This window comes from Chinchilla lanigera, unplaced genomic scaffold, assembly GCF_000276665.1.
Source record: "Chinchilla lanigera isolate Chin_1 unplaced genomic scaffold, ChiLan1.0 scaffold00137, whole genome shotgun sequence".
In the NCBI taxonomy this organism is placed as follows: domain Eukaryota; kingdom Metazoa; phylum Chordata; class Mammalia; order Rodentia; family Chinchillidae; genus Chinchilla; species Chinchilla lanigera.
In genome coordinates, this window is record NW_004955538.1 from 3,383,189 (window position 1) to 3,399,080 (window position 15,892).

General features: G+C 58.0%; 1 protein-coding gene across 6 annotated transcripts; it reads right to left on the reverse strand.

Moving 5' to 3' along the window:
- Positions 1-2,504: 2,504 nt before the first annotated feature.
- LOC102003694 (nascent polypeptide-associated complex subunit alpha, muscle-specific form-like) lies at positions 2,505-11,999 on the reverse strand. Of its 6 annotated transcripts, none has more exons than XR_001232100.1 (7): positions 9,439-11,999; positions 8,547-8,940; positions 8,047-8,323; positions 6,733-6,878; positions 5,967-6,196; positions 3,445-3,557; positions 2,505-3,356 (listed from the first exon to the last, which is right to left on the reverse strand). XR_001232100.1 is itself a non-coding variant. In XM_013507908.1 (7 exons), exons 1-6 carry the CDS (start codon positions 9,687-9,689, stop codon positions 3,459-3,461), a joined length of 1,350 nt encoding a protein of 449 aa, XP_013363362.1. In that variant the 5' UTR covers positions 9,690-11,999; the 3' UTR covers positions 2,505-3,356; positions 3,445-3,458. The 6 variants fall into 6 exon arrangements, 5 of the variants coding, with proteins under 5 accessions (XP_013363362.1, XP_013363364.1, XP_005410912.1 ...); XM_013507908.1 differs by having other exon boundaries at positions 6,729-6,878; positions 8,547-8,889; XM_013507910.1 differs by having other exon boundaries at positions 6,729-6,878; positions 8,619-8,940.
- Between the last annotated feature and the right edge of the window lie 3,893 nt (positions 12,000-15,892).

Sequence of the window (15,892 nt, forward strand, 5' to 3'; positions counted from 1 at the left end):
CTTGGTATGTTTCTAGCTTTTGGCAATTATTAAAAAGCTGCTCTCTCAAGCCAGGCATGGTGGCACATACCTGTAACCCCAGCACTCGGGAGGCTGAGGCAGGAGGATTGCCAAAAGTTCGAGGCCAGCCTGGGCTACATAAGCAAGTTCTGGACTACAGAGCAAGACCCTGTTTCAAAAAAAAAAAAGCAAACAAACAAAAAAAAGCCGCTCTCAGGATCCATGTCATCCGTGTCTGTGCGGTACCCCTGTCTATGGGGTCCCCCTGTCTATGGGGTCCTGGGCTGAGAACCAGCCAGACTCTTGCACTGGGGTGCACTGTGCTCATTCTCCCAGTCACACATTCCCCCCCTTTGTCATCCCACAGTGTGGCCGCCCGTTCATCTGTTTTGTAGCTGTTCTAGTGGGCGTGCCGTGGTGCTGCCCTGTGGTCTCAGTTTGCATTTGCCAAATGACAATGGCACTGAACGGCTCTTGTTGCTTGTTACCCCTCTGCTGCACTTTGTTCAGAGGGATAAGGCACTTTAGCCCATTTTTAAATTGGGTTATTTACTTCTTTACTGCTGAGTTCTGAGAGCTGTTAGTGTGTTTTAAATACCAGCTTTATCTGCTCGCTGGTGTGGAACCCTTTCCACCCAGTCTGACTTACTATCTTTTAAATCTGCAATTATCACACTCTTATCTACTGCACCTTTTTTTTCTGTGTCATTAATGTTTACCTTCATCTTATCCATTTTTCAACTTTGTTGAGTCTTATTTTTTAACCTCAGCTTCCCTTTTCATTTAAGTTTTTTTTTTAACCAGGAATCAAACTCACAACCTCACACTTGCGAGGCAGGCGCGATGCTGCTGAGGTATATGCCCAGATCCTCCTTTCATTTAATTTAAACTTGAGGTCTGATTTACACTCTGCAGTTCAGCTTTCTCAGGCATACAGTTCTGACTTTGGATAAATGCATCCAGTGTGGCTGCTGGTACAAGTGAGATACGAAATAGCTCCATCAGCCCAGGAGCTTTTACTGTGCCCCTTTGCAGTCCACTGCTGCCCAGCTCTCTGAGATGGGCTGTGGCTCACAAATCTGAGGATTTCTTCCTCTTGCACAGGCATTTGCAGCCATCTCCCTGCATGCTATACTTCGCTGTGCTGCCCAAGTCCGGATATGCGGCATTCTCAGTGTCAATTTGGGATGTTTCAACTTTCTATTATGATTTCTTCTTCAGCTCATAAGTTCGTCGGCAGTGTGTTTGTGTGTTAGGGTGTGTAGCTATAAAAATTTCACCACCATTGTCTCATTTTTGCAATGTGCCGCAGTCTTAGAAGAATCACACAGTTGCCTCATGCTCTTACCACCCATGTACTGCAGTTACCGGTTTATTGTGCTTGTCCTCTGCACAGCCTCCACCCATCCACCCACCCTCTACCTACCACCTCACTGTCTCCTCCTGTTCATCCCTCTACCACCCACCTTCCCGTCTCCTAGACCTTCACCCACCCCTGCACCCATCCACCCACCCACCCACCCATCACCCACCCACCTGCTCATCCATCTACCCACCTACCCACCCACTCATTTACCCCCATCTTTCCATCCACAGATCCACTCATTATCCATCAGTCCATCCCCATCCACTCATTTACCCCTGCATCCATCCATTCATCGTCCACCCACCCTCCCATCCATCCATCCATCCATCCTTGTATCTCTCCTTCTCTCCACTGACCCATCCGTCTCCCCATCTGCTGTGACTTGAATGTGCCTCCCCAAAAACATGGGTTGGAGACTTAGGCTTTGGTGCAACAGTGCTGGGAGGTAGGGCGTGGTGGAAGGTGATTAGACCACAAGGGCTCTGCTTTCGTGGATCTTTTAATGCTGTTATAGAAAAGGGGCTCCTGATAAAAGGAGGAGCTCAGCGCGCTCCTGCCATGCCTTCTCTGCCCTTCTGTCTTCTACCAGGGATGCGTGGCACAGCAAGAAGGCCCACACCAAATGCTAGCCCTTTGATCCTGAACCTTTTAGTTTGCAGAACTCAGGGAAACATGGAAGTAAGTTTCTTTTTTTGTAAGTTACCCAGATTAGGTGTTTTGTCATAGCAGCACAGAATAAGATATCACCCACCTTTCTATCCATTCCTCTGTTCATCCAGCCCTCTGTCCATGTGTCTCTTCCTGTATTCCTCCATCTACCTCCCCATCCATTCAGCCACCCTGTCCCTCTACTTTCCTGACAAGCCCTGTTACTCACCCAACCCTGTGGCCTGGTGGGTTGTACAGAGAGCACTTCCTGGTCCTTGTCCTGGCCAAGGAAGTTTATATTTTTGATCCCATGGAAAAGTTATTGGAATTTTAGTGAGTTAATTCCAATCTACCATTTCCAGTGCAACCCATGGCAAGAATAAAGACACTGAGGCACATCTGCAGTTATGGGGAGCCAAGGGGTCCTAAGTGCAGCTAGAATGATGGCTAACTGGAACGAAGGCCTAACCCAGGGCCAAACCCAGGTTTTATTAATTTGTGAAGGAAGGAGTGGCTTGAGGATGAGTGACTGTGAGAATGCTGGGAAGTATGTGAGTGCTATGAACTGGGCTAGGTAAGAGGCCTGAGATCACCTCTGGAATAGGCAGAGAAAAGGATATGCAGAAAGAGTAATCTGCATAACACAACTGAGGTGGTATCTGATGTTTTGGGGCTGGTGCTTCCGCTCTGCTGTGTAACCTTTTATGCTCTGGGAAGTCAGAGCCTCTTATCTTGATCTGAGCTCCATCCCAGCCAACAGTGTGGAGCAGGGCTCTCCTTCCCACTTCATCCCGACTCACACATACTTTATTTGGGAGCTACGGGGGCCAGGGAAACATCGCCCCGTCACCTTGCTTCAAAGACTACACATCAGCTCCTCAGCTGGACCAATGTGCATTGCTCAAAGCCAACTGAAGGGACAAGGAAAAGTTCCTGCCAGCTCTGCACACATCAGTACATGGAAGTAAGTCCAGGTTCAACCAAAACGGAGACAACTGCTTCTCCTTCAGGGAGGGTGACCTCCACAGAGAAAGGTCTGGTAGCCAGGTCCTCAGGGCTTCCATGGACAGCTGCTGTGCCCAAGGGCTACCCCAAGGGGCCACGACAGATTCAGTGGGGTCTCCAACATTCCAGGGGCTCAGAGTGCCCCTCCAGCAGCCAGGCAAGAGCCACACCTTTCTTTGGACCATGCATGACAAGGACAAGCTAGGCCCCTACTGCACAGACTTGAAGGACACTAAAGCAGCCCCTGCAGTGTGAGCCGTGAGGAGAGCTTGGGGAAGGCTGAGGGCTGGGCAGTCCGGAGATGGGGCAGGCCACAGGCGTCCAAGGAAGTGTGGCTCTGGCGAGAGATAAATTCTGTGTTCAGACACATAGAAGTTACTCTGTAATGAAAAGTCATGGCTGCCAACCTGCCTGGTGATGCGCACCTGGTGGCTGGGTCCTAGTGGCCAGGTCCTGCGTCTGGGCTAGGGAGGGAGGATGCAGGGTCTCCCTCCACAGGTGCAGTAACTGATTCATAGTCTTGGGGCTGCCCACACATCTGGGAACAAGCAAGGCCTGTGTTCTCACCCTGCCCCTCCTCTGGCATGGAGAAGGGGGTTAGGAGGAGCTGAGGGCCTCGGAGGGACATGCCCCCCTCCGCACAGCCGCCCAAGCCCACCTTGCTCTGAACCTCAGGCCCTCGCCATCCCCAGAACAGCAGCAGGAAGCTGCAGAGCTGCACCCCACGGCCCTACCCGCCAGCTGCTGCAGCCACATGAAATCATCACAGAGTTTGGCACCCTGGCAGCTGAGGTTTGGGGCACCACTGCTCTGGAGGAAGGCATCCAGCCCACCAGCCCCCGCCTCCCTGTGGGGGCCTTGGGAGGCAGCTGGTGGCAGCGGCCCCTGTGGCACAGTCAGCTTTGAACTCAGCCCCCTCAGTGCCTGCCCTGAGCCTGGGGAAACCGCAGGCTGTGGGGACACTGCCTGGGCTGTCACCTCCGGCCCCCAGCGGGTGGCAAGTGGCCAGGGACATTTTCTTGACTCACAGGAACCCAGTCTCCTCAGCCAGAGAACCTCCCACATGATGGAAGAAGTTCTAGACTGATGAGCGCATTCCCCGGCCACTGGGGTTTGTTGAGGTTCCTTGCCCCGTTGGGGCAGGCAGGCAGCCGGAGCCCTGTTACTCAGCAGCTGCCCCCATTCTCTGATCCTAATTCTCACAGGTACAGGTACAGTGCATCCTACACTACCGCCTGGGAGGAACAACCGTCCACCAGCTGGCCTCCTGGCGGGAGCTGCAGCTGGTAGGGAGGGCCTGTGTGTGTGCCAGGGGCTCCCAGGAGCCAGACAGGGCCCTGATGTTCACACACTGGGCAGGTAGGCTGCTTGCCTATCCAGACGAGCCCAACCACTCATGCCTTTTTCTCCTGGGAACAGTCTGGGAATACTCTTCACCCTTCCACATGTCCACAGGGGAAACTGAGGCACACAGCGAGAACGTTGTTCAAGGTTGCACAGCCCAGCAGAGGCAAAGAGGCAGGAAGCTCAGGCTCTTCCCACCTCTTGCCTCAAGACAGCTGCAGGGACTCCACGCTGGCCGGGGTGTCAGGGGCCTGGGTCTCCATTTGTAGCCCCCTGGGCTGCTCCCTGGAAGGGTGAGGCAGCCAGGAGAGGTGACAGCCCAGGCAGCACCTCCTCCCAGCATCTGCCAGTCCCAGGGCTGCCCCGCCACCTGGTGGCTGTCACTGACCTACACCTCCCGCCAGAGTGCAAGGCCCAGTGCTGCTGAGGGTTCTCAGGGGGCCACTGGGGGCCCCTAGGGCCTCAGCCAGGCTAGGGCACCAGCAAGTCCCTTCCCTCCCAGCTCCAGCCCACTCTACTACTACCCAAGCTCCTCCAGGGAGCCTGCACCCCATGTTCCCCACAGCTCCTCCACCATGGGTCCCGACAGATGCACTCAGACCTGGAGCCTCAGGTTCCCTGGCAGAGAAGCAGGTGCTGAACCCCCATGACCCATGGCTCAGGGACCCCCTGACCCATTGCAGGTCCCCGGATTTCCTGACCTGCTGGTTGCCCTGCCTACAGCCTCCCTGCCTGTCCCTCAGAGTGCAGCTCCTTTCTCCCCCTTCCATCCAGCATGTGACTGTCCCCTTCTTGACCCCCTCCTACCCCACCTCCCCTCCTCGCCCCTGTGCCCTCAATGCCCTACCCCACCAACCCACCCCAACCCCCTCCCAGTCACCACCACACTGTCTGACGCTCTGGGCAGAAGCCCTTAGTCACAAGTGGCTTCACCTCTGGGTCTTATTTGCACAATAACCCTGGAAGGCAGGTCTTGCTCTTGGTCCCAATTTGCCGATGCAAACCTTGAGGTACCAGGGGATTCGCACCCAAGCCCCAGCCCTGCTTGCTCCTTCCCACCCTGGGGACTGGCACCTCCTGCAGGCAGGGCTAGGAGTGACAGCAATTCCAGAGAGCTGGCACCCAGGGCAAAGGCCTCCCTCTGCATGAACCCCGCACAGCTCCCCAGCCCCTCCTGGGACTGCATGCTGCTGTTAGTGGGGACAGCCCGGACCCTCACCCTTGGGATCTGACTCTGTGAACCTGACACCCCAAGGACTTACTTGAAGCCCCAGGGACTCCTCCAGCTGGGCAGGGCTCCCTCTACCTTGCTCTACCTCTTGCAGCCTACCTCTCGCACACAGGCCCTCTTCGCACCCTGGGTCCCAGGGACCTGACCTCACCTCACCTCAAGCCACCCAAGAAAGCTGCAGGGCAGGCTCCTGCCTCAGGAGACACTGGACACATTCCTGAGCTGCCTGGCCTCAGCTTCCCCATCTCTGCCATTCTTTCCATCTCTTCCACCTCAGGACGACTGCCTCTGGAATTGTGACTCCGGCTGCTGGAAAGGAAGCTGAGGCCCCAGGATGCAACCCCAAACACTAACCTCCTGGCTTTCCCTCACCTTGCTTCTGGTGGCTCCATTATGACATCTGGGCCTGAAGCTGTGCAAACGGGTGCTTCTTCCCATGGGAAGGCGTGTGCCGGTGTGTGTGTGTGCTGCGTGCACACGAGCCTGATTGCAGGACCACATGTGGTGTGCAGACTTCTGTCCCTGGGCACACCGGTCCCCTGCCTGGTCAGCCCTCATCCAGGGCTCCAGGGAGTGTGAGGCCCAACTCCTGGAGGGCAGGCCTGTGCCAGAAGCAAATGGCAGGCCTAGCTCACCCTCTAGGCCATGGGCACCAGCTCTGTGACAGCAGAGCCCAGGAAGGGGAGCAGCTCACCCAGTGCAGACCCTGGCCAGGAGGCTGGACCCCAGCCAGGGTGGAGACCCCATACTCCACCCAGAGCCAGGTGTGGAGCCAGTGCTGGGCAGTGCTGGTCTCCAAGGCCCAGGAGTGAATAGGGAGGCCCCACTCCCCCAGTGTAGGCACTGAGGCCGCAGACAGCTCCACCCCTCTGGAGCAACAGGGAGGCCTGGGGGTGGGGGCCACCTGCCAGGCTCTCTCCAGCTCCCCCAGGGACACTGTGCCTCAGCCCTGCCGCCCAGAGCACCCCATGCCCACCAGGGGGCGCTGGGCTCCCAGTGTGCGGGGAAGGGGCACCAGCCCAAGAGCTGGAGGTGGGGCAGACAGAAGGGCTGCTCACTGGGCTCCCTAACTCTGCCAAGTGGTCACTGTGAGCCCCACCCTGCTGAGGACCAGGTCTGAGGAGGACATGTCACCTGCCTGGCACTCCAGAGTAGAAAGTCGGGGTCCGCAGGGTTCCACACCCTCCTTGCACTTGGTATGAAGCCTCCAGCTTGCTGCAGGATCACTGGGCCTCTGTGGGTCTGTTTCCGCACCTCCAGAACGGGGGTAGGAAGGGACCCTTGCTGTGCCAGGCAGGGTAGAGTGTGGGCCTGGGCTTCACCTGGTGCCTGGGGGTCTCTGGCCCCTGGGAGCTGGGTCCACACCCACCCAGCACAGGGGACCTCAAGGCTGCTAGGGGACAGGGGTACATAGGGCCTTCAGACCTGCTCCATCCAGCAGGGCTCGGCCCTCCCAGGCCAGTATTGGGCTTGGATACGGCTGCCTTCCTGAGTGCTTGATGCAGGCTGTGTGTATGTGCGTGCGTGCGCACATGTGCATGTGAATGTTTTTGTGTGCCAGGAACGCTGCTCCGTGCAGCCCCAACACCCCTCCTCCTGTGGCCCATGCCAGCCCCAGAAGCGGGCAGTGGCTGCCTGCTCAGACTGCCCTAGGAATCTGGAAGCTCACTGCTTCAGGCTGCAAGGCCTAAGCCCCAAACCTCAAGCCCCAGCCGCAGGGGCCTGGCAGCGTCACCCTGGGCCTCAGAAGGACAGAGGTGGCTTCCAGGCAGCTGGGATGGGCCTTCCAGTGAGGTGGTTCCCACGCTCAGGGCGCCAGTCTTGGCACCCCCAGCCCTTCCCCGCCCTTGCCCTGTGGGGACTGGGGCACCTGGAATGTAGCTGTGGGTTCTGTCCCCCCAGGCTACGGATTCCTGTCTCAGTGGGCGAGGTGGAGGCGGCTTTCTGCCCTTTGATCCTGGCAACTCCCGGGGAGTGGGGCCTCACCCAGGCCTTCTCAGCCAGCCTCAGGGCATGGGCGGCCTGGGGGGAGTTGGGAACCCCAAGTGGATGGAGCCATGAGCTCCTGACCCCCTGCCCCTGCTGCTGGGCAGTACCAACCCTGTGGAGGCGCTGGGTTCAGGGAGGGTCTCAGCAGGCACCCTGGGACCCTGGCTTCACCACTGCCTACAAAGGAGCCGCACAGGTTGACCCCCTCAAGCCTCCCCAGCTGGTTGAGGGGTGCCCACTCTCTGAGACCCCTTCACAGGTTACATGCCCATCCAGTTACCACTGAACACCCCGACTCTGGCACCAGGGTTGAACAGGAAGTGGGCCACTCTGGGGCTGGGCAGGGACCCTCCGCGGGGTCCCTTGGGCGCCCAGGTGCGTCTGTGCTCTGCCACCTCGGACAGCTCCGCTGCCTCAGTTTCCTCATTTTCCAAGTGGAAATGGCTGTGATAAGCGACCCTACCGCAGGCCTCGGTGGCTACAGGGGCGTGAGACTGCCACGTGGTCCGGGACGAGGGAAAAGGCGGGGGTCTGGCTTTTGTCTGGGTGCCTGGCCCGGTGGGCACCCCGAGGGCCGCGTCCCCCGCGGGCCCTCTCTCCTGCCCGCGTTTCCAGCCTCGACTGTGCCTGGCCCGAGCCTGCCGCGTCTTGGGACCTCGCGTCCCAGTAGGGCGTCTTCTCCGGGGACTGAGCAGAGGGCGGCCCGCTGGGTCCTGGCGCTGGGGCGGTGGAGGATGGTCCTGGAGGTGTAGGCGGAGCGGGTTCGGAGAGGAGCCGGAGCCACGCGGAGCCGGAAGCTCGTGGGGTCCCCGCGCCCCCGCCCAGGCCGCGGGCGCCTGCGCCGTTAGGGGGCCCGCGAGGCGGGAGGAAGGCCGGACCCTGACCGCAATCCCGATCCAGGACCAAGCGCCCCGCAGCCCTGGGGTTCGGGACGCACGCAGGAGGCGGGGGCTCCATGCTCACCGCCCCGCGCGCGCGTGTCGTGTGGCGGCGGGCTCGGCACCCGGGGCTGAGCACGGGAGAGGAGGGGAGCACCTGGCGGGGCGGGGCGGGGCGATGCCGGGGCGGTGCGCGGGGCGGAGCGGGGGCCCTGCGCAGCCTTGCGCTGGAAAGGCGGGGCTCCTTCCGAAGGAGGTCGCAGCCGGGACCCCCTGGCAGTCGTGGCTTGCGCAGCCCGGGGTTGTTCGCAGGTGTGGGGCGTCCCCAGCCGTGTGGGTCTGGCGGCGTTTCCCCGCCAGCCCCGAGGGGGGCCGGGCGAGGGCGTGGAGGAGGTAGCCGATGGGACCCGTGCGGAGCACTCGGGAGGCTTTGGAGAGAAACCTGAGTCCCTCGCCGACCCGCGACTAGTCCTCCAGCCCTGCAGTCATTCAACAAACACCCACGAGGTGCGCGCCCGGCTAAGAGCCGAGGCGATCAAGAAGCCCGTCCTCCCTGCCCTCCTCGGGCCCCCGCGGTCCCACAAGCCGCGCCCAGCTCCCCCTGCGCGGACCCCGCGGACCGCAGGCTCAGGTCACGGCCCGACTGTGCCAGGGACGGGCGGGGGCGGGGGCGGGGGGCCGGAGCAAGGCCCGGCGGGCAGGAGTGCAGGCAGGAAGTGTGCGCAGGGCGCGGCGTCTGGGCCGGGTCTTGAAAGGAACAGGACGGCATTCCAGGCCGAGGACGGAAGGAGCAGGGGACTGGAGAAACGCCCGCGACGGCTCAGAAACCAGGGGCGCTGGGGGAGGGGCGGGGAAGCAAGGGGAGCCGCGGGGCTTCGGAGCAGGGGCGCAGAGTGGGTTTGGGTTTTGGAGATCTCAGGACCGACGCCGCGATCGCGGGCCTTGGAGTCTGCCGAGTGATCGTTTTCAGGTCTGACCTAAGTCTCTGGCGCTGCGTTCCTGTGGCTCCAGGTTCTGGTCGGGGCTGTTCTGCAGAGAGCCGTCGTGCTGGCCCAAGAAGCAAACGCCCCACTAGCCGTGCGGGGACGTCAGGGGCGCTGGTGTGCCGCACTGGGTCATGTGGACGGGTTTTTAGACTAATGCTTACCTTGGTAACGTGAGCATTTGGAGACGTGAGCGTGAACATTGGCCGAGGTAGGCGGGCCTTTTGTGCCGGTGTCAGACTCATGCTGAGCTCCTGGAGGGTCCCCCCTCGCACCCCCCGCACAGAAAGGGGTGGGACGTTGTACCTGTGAGCCCCAGCCCGCAGGACTCAGCCTGCGACTCCTGACCGTGCAGTGCAGACCCCTCTTACGCTGGGTCCCAGAGGGGGAAGGGCCACGGCTCCCACAGCCTCAGCTGCCGTCTTGTTTGGGGTTCCCGTGCCCCTGCGCTTCCGTGCCCCAGAGCTTCTGGGCGCCAGCTACCAGGTTTTCTACAGTGAACTCGGCCTCTCTGGAAGCAGCACGCTGCCCTTAAAGGCCATCTGCCAACCACGGGCATGGCTGGTGTCTGAGGTCTGCTCGGAGCCACCCGCCCGGCGTGGCCAGCTCCGCGGTCCTTTTGTGGTTCTTTCGGTTTCTCTTGACTCCTGTCCGTGTGCTGAGCCAGAACCTGGTGGTGTTTGCCCGCTTCTGGTGGATCCAGACAGGTGCCGTGCCCCACAGTCCACCCTCAGGCCGGGAGGGAGGTGCGGGTATGAACGTGGCTCTGGCCTCGCTACTGAGCCCAGCCTCTCCCGAATCCCAGGGATGAGTGAGCCCTTTCCCAGAGCAGCACGAGGTGCCCCAGGCAGCTGGCAGACCCAGGGGAGCCGGAGGTGGAAGTCCCTGGCTTCCTTGCCTGCCCTGGGCCTGGGCCACCAGGCCAACCCAGTGTGGCCATGGACACTCCCACCCTCTGGACGCCCCCCACTCTGCCTCTGTGCACTGCTCCTCGCTGCAGGCCCTTCTCTTCCTGCGCCCTCCCTGCCCTGCTGGGCCTCCTCACAGGGCCCAGGCTCTCACACCTGCATCCCCAGCCCTAAGCACTAGTTAGGGCTCTCCAGGGCCTCCAGACGCTGCCTGCCTGCACTGCAACCCCCATCTTTCCAGGGCCCCTTTACCAGAGCCCTCCTTTCCTTGAGCTCAGGACGGGGCCCCCCACCTCCTCCATCCTGTCAGCCACCCAAACAACTGTCCACTCTGTGCACCCACCCGTCCTCGCCTGTCCCCCTGCCCTCCCGCCACACTCCGGGTCCCACTTCACCTTTTCCCCACATGCCCCGGGGAAGCTTCCCACACTCCCACCCACCTCTCCTTGCTGCAGAGCCCGGCACAGCCCCCAGCTGCCGCATATCAAACCGGAGCTCCACTGTGGCCCAGCCTCCCTGGGCTCATCTCCACCGGCCCACCCTTGCACCTGCCCCTCCGGGTCTTCCCATGCTGGAACGCAAGGTTTCCGCCTCCACACACCCTGTCCCTCAGCTGGCTGCCCCTCTGCCCAGTGCCCTGTGTGCCTCCAGCATGAGCCTCCTTGCAGCTCCTCTCTGCCCTGAGCCTAGCTCGCCCCAGGCTCCCAACATCTCCAAGCTCCAGACCTAGTGCAGGCCAGGAGGTCCTGTGTCCCTGACTATGGCAGGGAGAGCTCTCACCAGAGGCCTGCAGAGCAGGGCTGCCGCCGACCAGGGCCTGTGCTGGGCATAGTACCCAGACAAGTTGAGTGACTGGCATGGTGTCCCACAGGGCTGGGTAGCTGAGGGCAGGGGGGCTCTGGGCCTGCCCCTTCCAGCCCCCCTAAAGCTCAGCCATCCCCTCCTATCCTGGCTCAGGTAGGGACTGAGTCTTCATTCCCAGCCCCTCACCCATCACAGACACACGCACACACATGCATACACACGTGCACAGGAAGCTGCTCTGCTGAGCCAGGTGGCAGGCGTGCCCTGGCACTCCCACCTGAGGGAGGGCTGGGAGAGCCCAGGCGGGAGTCTTGGTCTCCGCTTGATGCCCGTGGAGGGCTGAGCGGGGACCAGTACGGCCGCTGACCTGTGATGGAGTCTGGGGATAGGGGACCAGGGTGGCCTGCCCTCTGCACCCCAAGTCTGTGAGGGAGCCGGGTCCCAGAGCTTCATGATGTGGGGAAGGAGGCCCTCGGCCAGCCAAGGTGCTGAGGCCCACTGGGGTCAGACGCTGAAAGGCACAGAGGGGCTGGGGCCCTCATGCTCCAGAGGGCTACGGCCAGCACCGCTTCCAGGCCTGCGAAGCCGCAGGAATGTGGGCAGCAGAAGGCAGCATGCAGGGCCAAGCGCCCTCGCACCCTGGCCCCCATCCACACACAGGAAGATGCGGGCACCTCCTGCCTCTGTCAGGGCCTGCAGGGAGGTGCTTGTTTTGTTTCTTCCCATGAAAGCCTTGTGGATTCCAAGCTGAATGCCTGAATATTTTATAATTTTTGTTCTTTTCGAAAACAACACCTCTTCTCACTATGTACATAAAGTACATATGATTTCCCAATAAATATATAGCCATGTATTACATGTAGTGCATCGTGTGTGACTTAAAGGAATGCTGTTAACCTGTTTATCGGGCAACCTTGCTGGTCTCTGCGTAGTGTTAAAATAGTTCATCTGTGCATGAGTTTGTGACTCCAGTGTAAGTTGTCGTGATGGCCAAAAGCAGTAATAAGTGCCGTCCCCCACTGCCTGACTTCTTGTCTGTGCAGCTGGCCAGGACTGGCAGAGCACTTCAGGACCTGGGCCTGGCCGAGCTTGTCTCTCCTTCCTTCTCCAGGGTCAGGAGGTTGCTTCCGCAGCCCTGGCCACTGCCCAAGTCATGAAAATGCCCTAGGTTCTTATTCTCTGTGTTTTTGTTACATGGATATGAGTTAAATGTCATCAAATACTTTATTCTACACCCATATGATACTGTGTTATTTTTCTTCTCCAGCCGGGTAAATTGCTGTTAAAATTTCTGATTTGAATTCTCCCCCTTTTAACTGAGATGAACTTACGTGACCTTTTACCATCATGTTGGGTTTTAGTTAGCTAACACATCAAGAGTTTTTAAAATTCATGTTCAAGGGGCCAGTGATACAGCTCAGTGGCACAGTGCCTGCCTGGCAGTCGCAAGGTCCTGAGTTTGATTCCCGACACCAAAAAAAAAATCTTGTTCAACACAACCGTCTTAGCGGGACCTGGTGGCACACACTTGTAATCCAAGCACTCTCAGAGGCTAAGGCAGGAGAATAACAAATTCAAGCACTACCTGGGTTACTTAGTGACTTAGGGAGATCCTGTCTTAAATAAAAATAAAATGGGATGGGAACGTAGCTCAATGCAAAGGCCCTGGATTCAGTCATTTAGTCCCTAGTGCTGCAGCAAAACCTTTTTTTGTTATTAGAAAATCTCACTAAGTTTCTTAGGCAGGGCTTAAATGGATGGTGCTCCTACCTTAGCCTCCCAGGTAGCTGGGATTATAGGTATGCATTACACCTGACTATATTGGCGTATACTTTTAATTTTTTTTTGTCTTTTTGAGACAGGGTCCCACTATGCAGTTCAGACTGGCTTTGAACTCATGTATGTAGTGCAGGCTGGTCTCAAACTCGCAAGCATCCTCCTGCCTCAGCCTCCCGAGTGCTAGGATTATGGGCATGCGCCACCACGCCCAGATTCAGCATTTGTTTTTACCTTATGTTCTCCCTTAGTTTATGTCCATTATTTTCTTCCTTCTTTATTTTCTCAGTTAATTCACTGTTTTGATGCTCTCTGTGGATTTGTTTTTAATTTTTTCTTATTTTCAGATAAATACAGTCAAACTATGTAACTCACCAACGTTGTTCTGAACATGTCCCACACATTTTAGCAGGCAGAGATTTCATGCTGGTTAAATTCCATGCATTTTGTAATTTACCTTATAGATTCTTCTTTAACCCAAAGGTTTAGAACTTTCTTAAGGAAAGTTTCTGAATGTGGCTTTTTTTTTTTTTTTTAATGTAGCATTTTTAAAGCCCTACTTTTTTCCCCTCTGGTCTCTTTCCTGAAGGTTTTATTTACTTCTTGTACATGTATTGAATTCACAGTACAGAAAAAAATGCCCCCTTCCTCTGCAGATAGCTGTCCCCTCCAGGACGCAGGTTCCCATCCCCAGGTGTCCATCTGCCCTCCCTAAGGTGGCCTGGTGCCAGAATCCCACCCTCCTTTTTGCCGGCCTGTCTGCATGCAGAGCCCAGGACACCAAGCCCTCTTCAGCTGCCTGGCAGGGTCTGGCCAGTGTGCAGGGCCACCTGCCCTGCAGACTGTGGGCACCGCTCCTCCCCCTGTCCTTGCCACTCACCACATTGCCATGGCTTTGGGGAGGAAAGCAGGGAGCCCCAAAGAGCCATGCAGAAGAGACTAGGACAGGTGTCTGCTTCTTTGGGCCTAGGGGAGGGACACAGAACCTTGTGCTGATGTTGCACTAGGCTAGGTTTCCGTCCGCTCTGAGCCCAGACATTCCTAACCTGCAAAAGCATGTGCAGTGTCTTGGAGGATCTGCACTGTCTCCTTAGCACCTTGGTTCCGTTGAGCCATGGCTGTGACCTTCCTGTATCCCAGCCCTGAGTGCTGCCTCATTTGTGTTGATGGTGGTGCCAGCACAGGGCTTGTGTCGCCAGCCCTGCTGCCCTCCAAGCTGCTTCCTGTGTTCTGGCTTTGTGGACTGTCTGAGTCCTTGGAAGTGTCACCCTCACTGTCTCCTCAGGGCTGGTCGCATCTCCCCTGCCTCAGCTCTCCAGGCCTGGGTGGTCTTGTAGAGATGCTTGGGCCTTGAGCTTCTCTGGTTAGGTTTGTTCCTAAGATTTGTAACTTCTCACTGTGAAGGTAAATGGAGGCTTTTTCTCATCACCATTCCTGGTACTATATTGATTTTTGTATGAATGTCGGTGGTCACATTACTTTAGTCCCAGCTATGGAACTGAAATTGTGTTTGTGATAGAATTTAAATTGATCCTCTCAGACTTTCCAGGGATTTAATCACATCATCTGCAAAGCACAATATTGCATTTTGGAGCCTCATTTCTTTTCTTTTCCCAGTTGCATAAATATTAAATGGTAGTGAGGACAGAAGAGGCCACCTCGAGGTTTTATCCAATGTGGCCTGGAGTCAGCACCACTGGCTGTGCGGGCTTTGGGTGAATGCAGAAGTGAGGCGTCAGGTCGGGCAGGTTTGGTCAAGAACTTGCTTCTGTTCTGGGCACTGCAGAGTGGCTGGACCCCTCCAACCTCTACCTGAGGCCACCAGGCAGCTGGGCAGATGTGCAGGGTGATTGCTGCAGGAGCTGGAGCAGCCCTGGTCCTTGAGAGGCATGTGGGGGTTGTTCCCTGTGTCCCTGCCTTCTACTTCCATTTTCCTCCAGGAAGGCACAGGAAGCCAAGCAGAGTCGGAGGCACCGGTGGTGACTACAGCGACCACAGTGTGCTGGGGCCAAGGGCCATGAGGAATGGCGTACAGGACCAGCATGGGCTCCAGACACTGGCTGAGCCCCTCTGAATCTTGGCCAGATCACAAGGCAGTCCTGATGGCTGGAGCAGAGTGGCTTTGCCAGAAATGAGAGTCGAACCACAGACCAAGGGTCAAAGCCTGGATCCAAAAGTAGAGCTCAGACCCAGCCTCAGAAGCAAAGAACCAAGCCCGGGAGGTGTCAGCAAGATGGTATGGCTGGCAGCCAGGTCCTGCTCCCCAGGAATCTCAGCCCAGGAAAACCCACAGACTGTGTAAGGAAAGAGGACAGGGGAGGCTGATGCCACCCCACTGAGCAACAGGAATGCCCCAGGTGCCTCCTGTCCTCATCGCTGTCTGCCCAGAGTCAAGACCAAAGGAAGCCCCAGCTCCCAGCCTCCGGGGCAGGAAGGAGGGGCTACGTCTTCACCCAGCCTTCCCAGGGCCCTCCACGAGGACTTAGCCTGAGTGTGGACGCCGCCTGGATCGATCCAGTGCCTGGGCAGTGAGGACAGAGGTGGGCAGCTGAGACTTCAGCTTCTCCGTGAGACAGGAAAGGCCTGGACCCCATGCCCAACAGTCCACGCTGGGGGCTGCCTGGGACCTGCTCCATCTTGCTACAGGGTGGCAAGACCTAGCGAACCTTAGAGATCCGGGCTGCTGAGACCAAAGGGCAGGGGTTGGACCGATAGGGATGAGGAGGCCCCTGGGTGCCCTCACCGGCCTCCTCTGTGAGAACTGGGAGAAAAGCCTGCTGTGTCTGACACCCCAGCGCTAGTGCTGAGATAGAGAAAAATGAAGAAACGCAGAAATATGCTCCATACAAAGGAACAAGAGAAATGTCTAGAAACAGCCTCATGGTACAGAGCCGTTATCAAGTTGCCCATCAAGATCAGGAGAACAGTGCATGAGCAAAGAAACTGTACAAGGAGGTAGA

Excerpts from the sequence above, each read along its gene's own strand:
- LOC102003694 (XM_013507906.1), bottom strand. The coding sequence starts at position 9,689 with ATGAGTCTGACACCGGCACAAAAGGCCCGCCTACCTCGGCCAATGTTC. Across the intron at positions 8,324-8,546 it reads CGACACGCGCGCGCGGGGCG|GACCATCCTCCACCGCCCCA; the intron begins GTGAGCATGGAG and ends CTACACCTCCAG. Across the intron at positions 6,879-8,046 it reads TGTAGCCACCGAGGCCTGCG|CAAGGGTCCCTTCCTACCCC; the intron begins GTAGGGTCGCTT and ends TGCCTGGCACAG.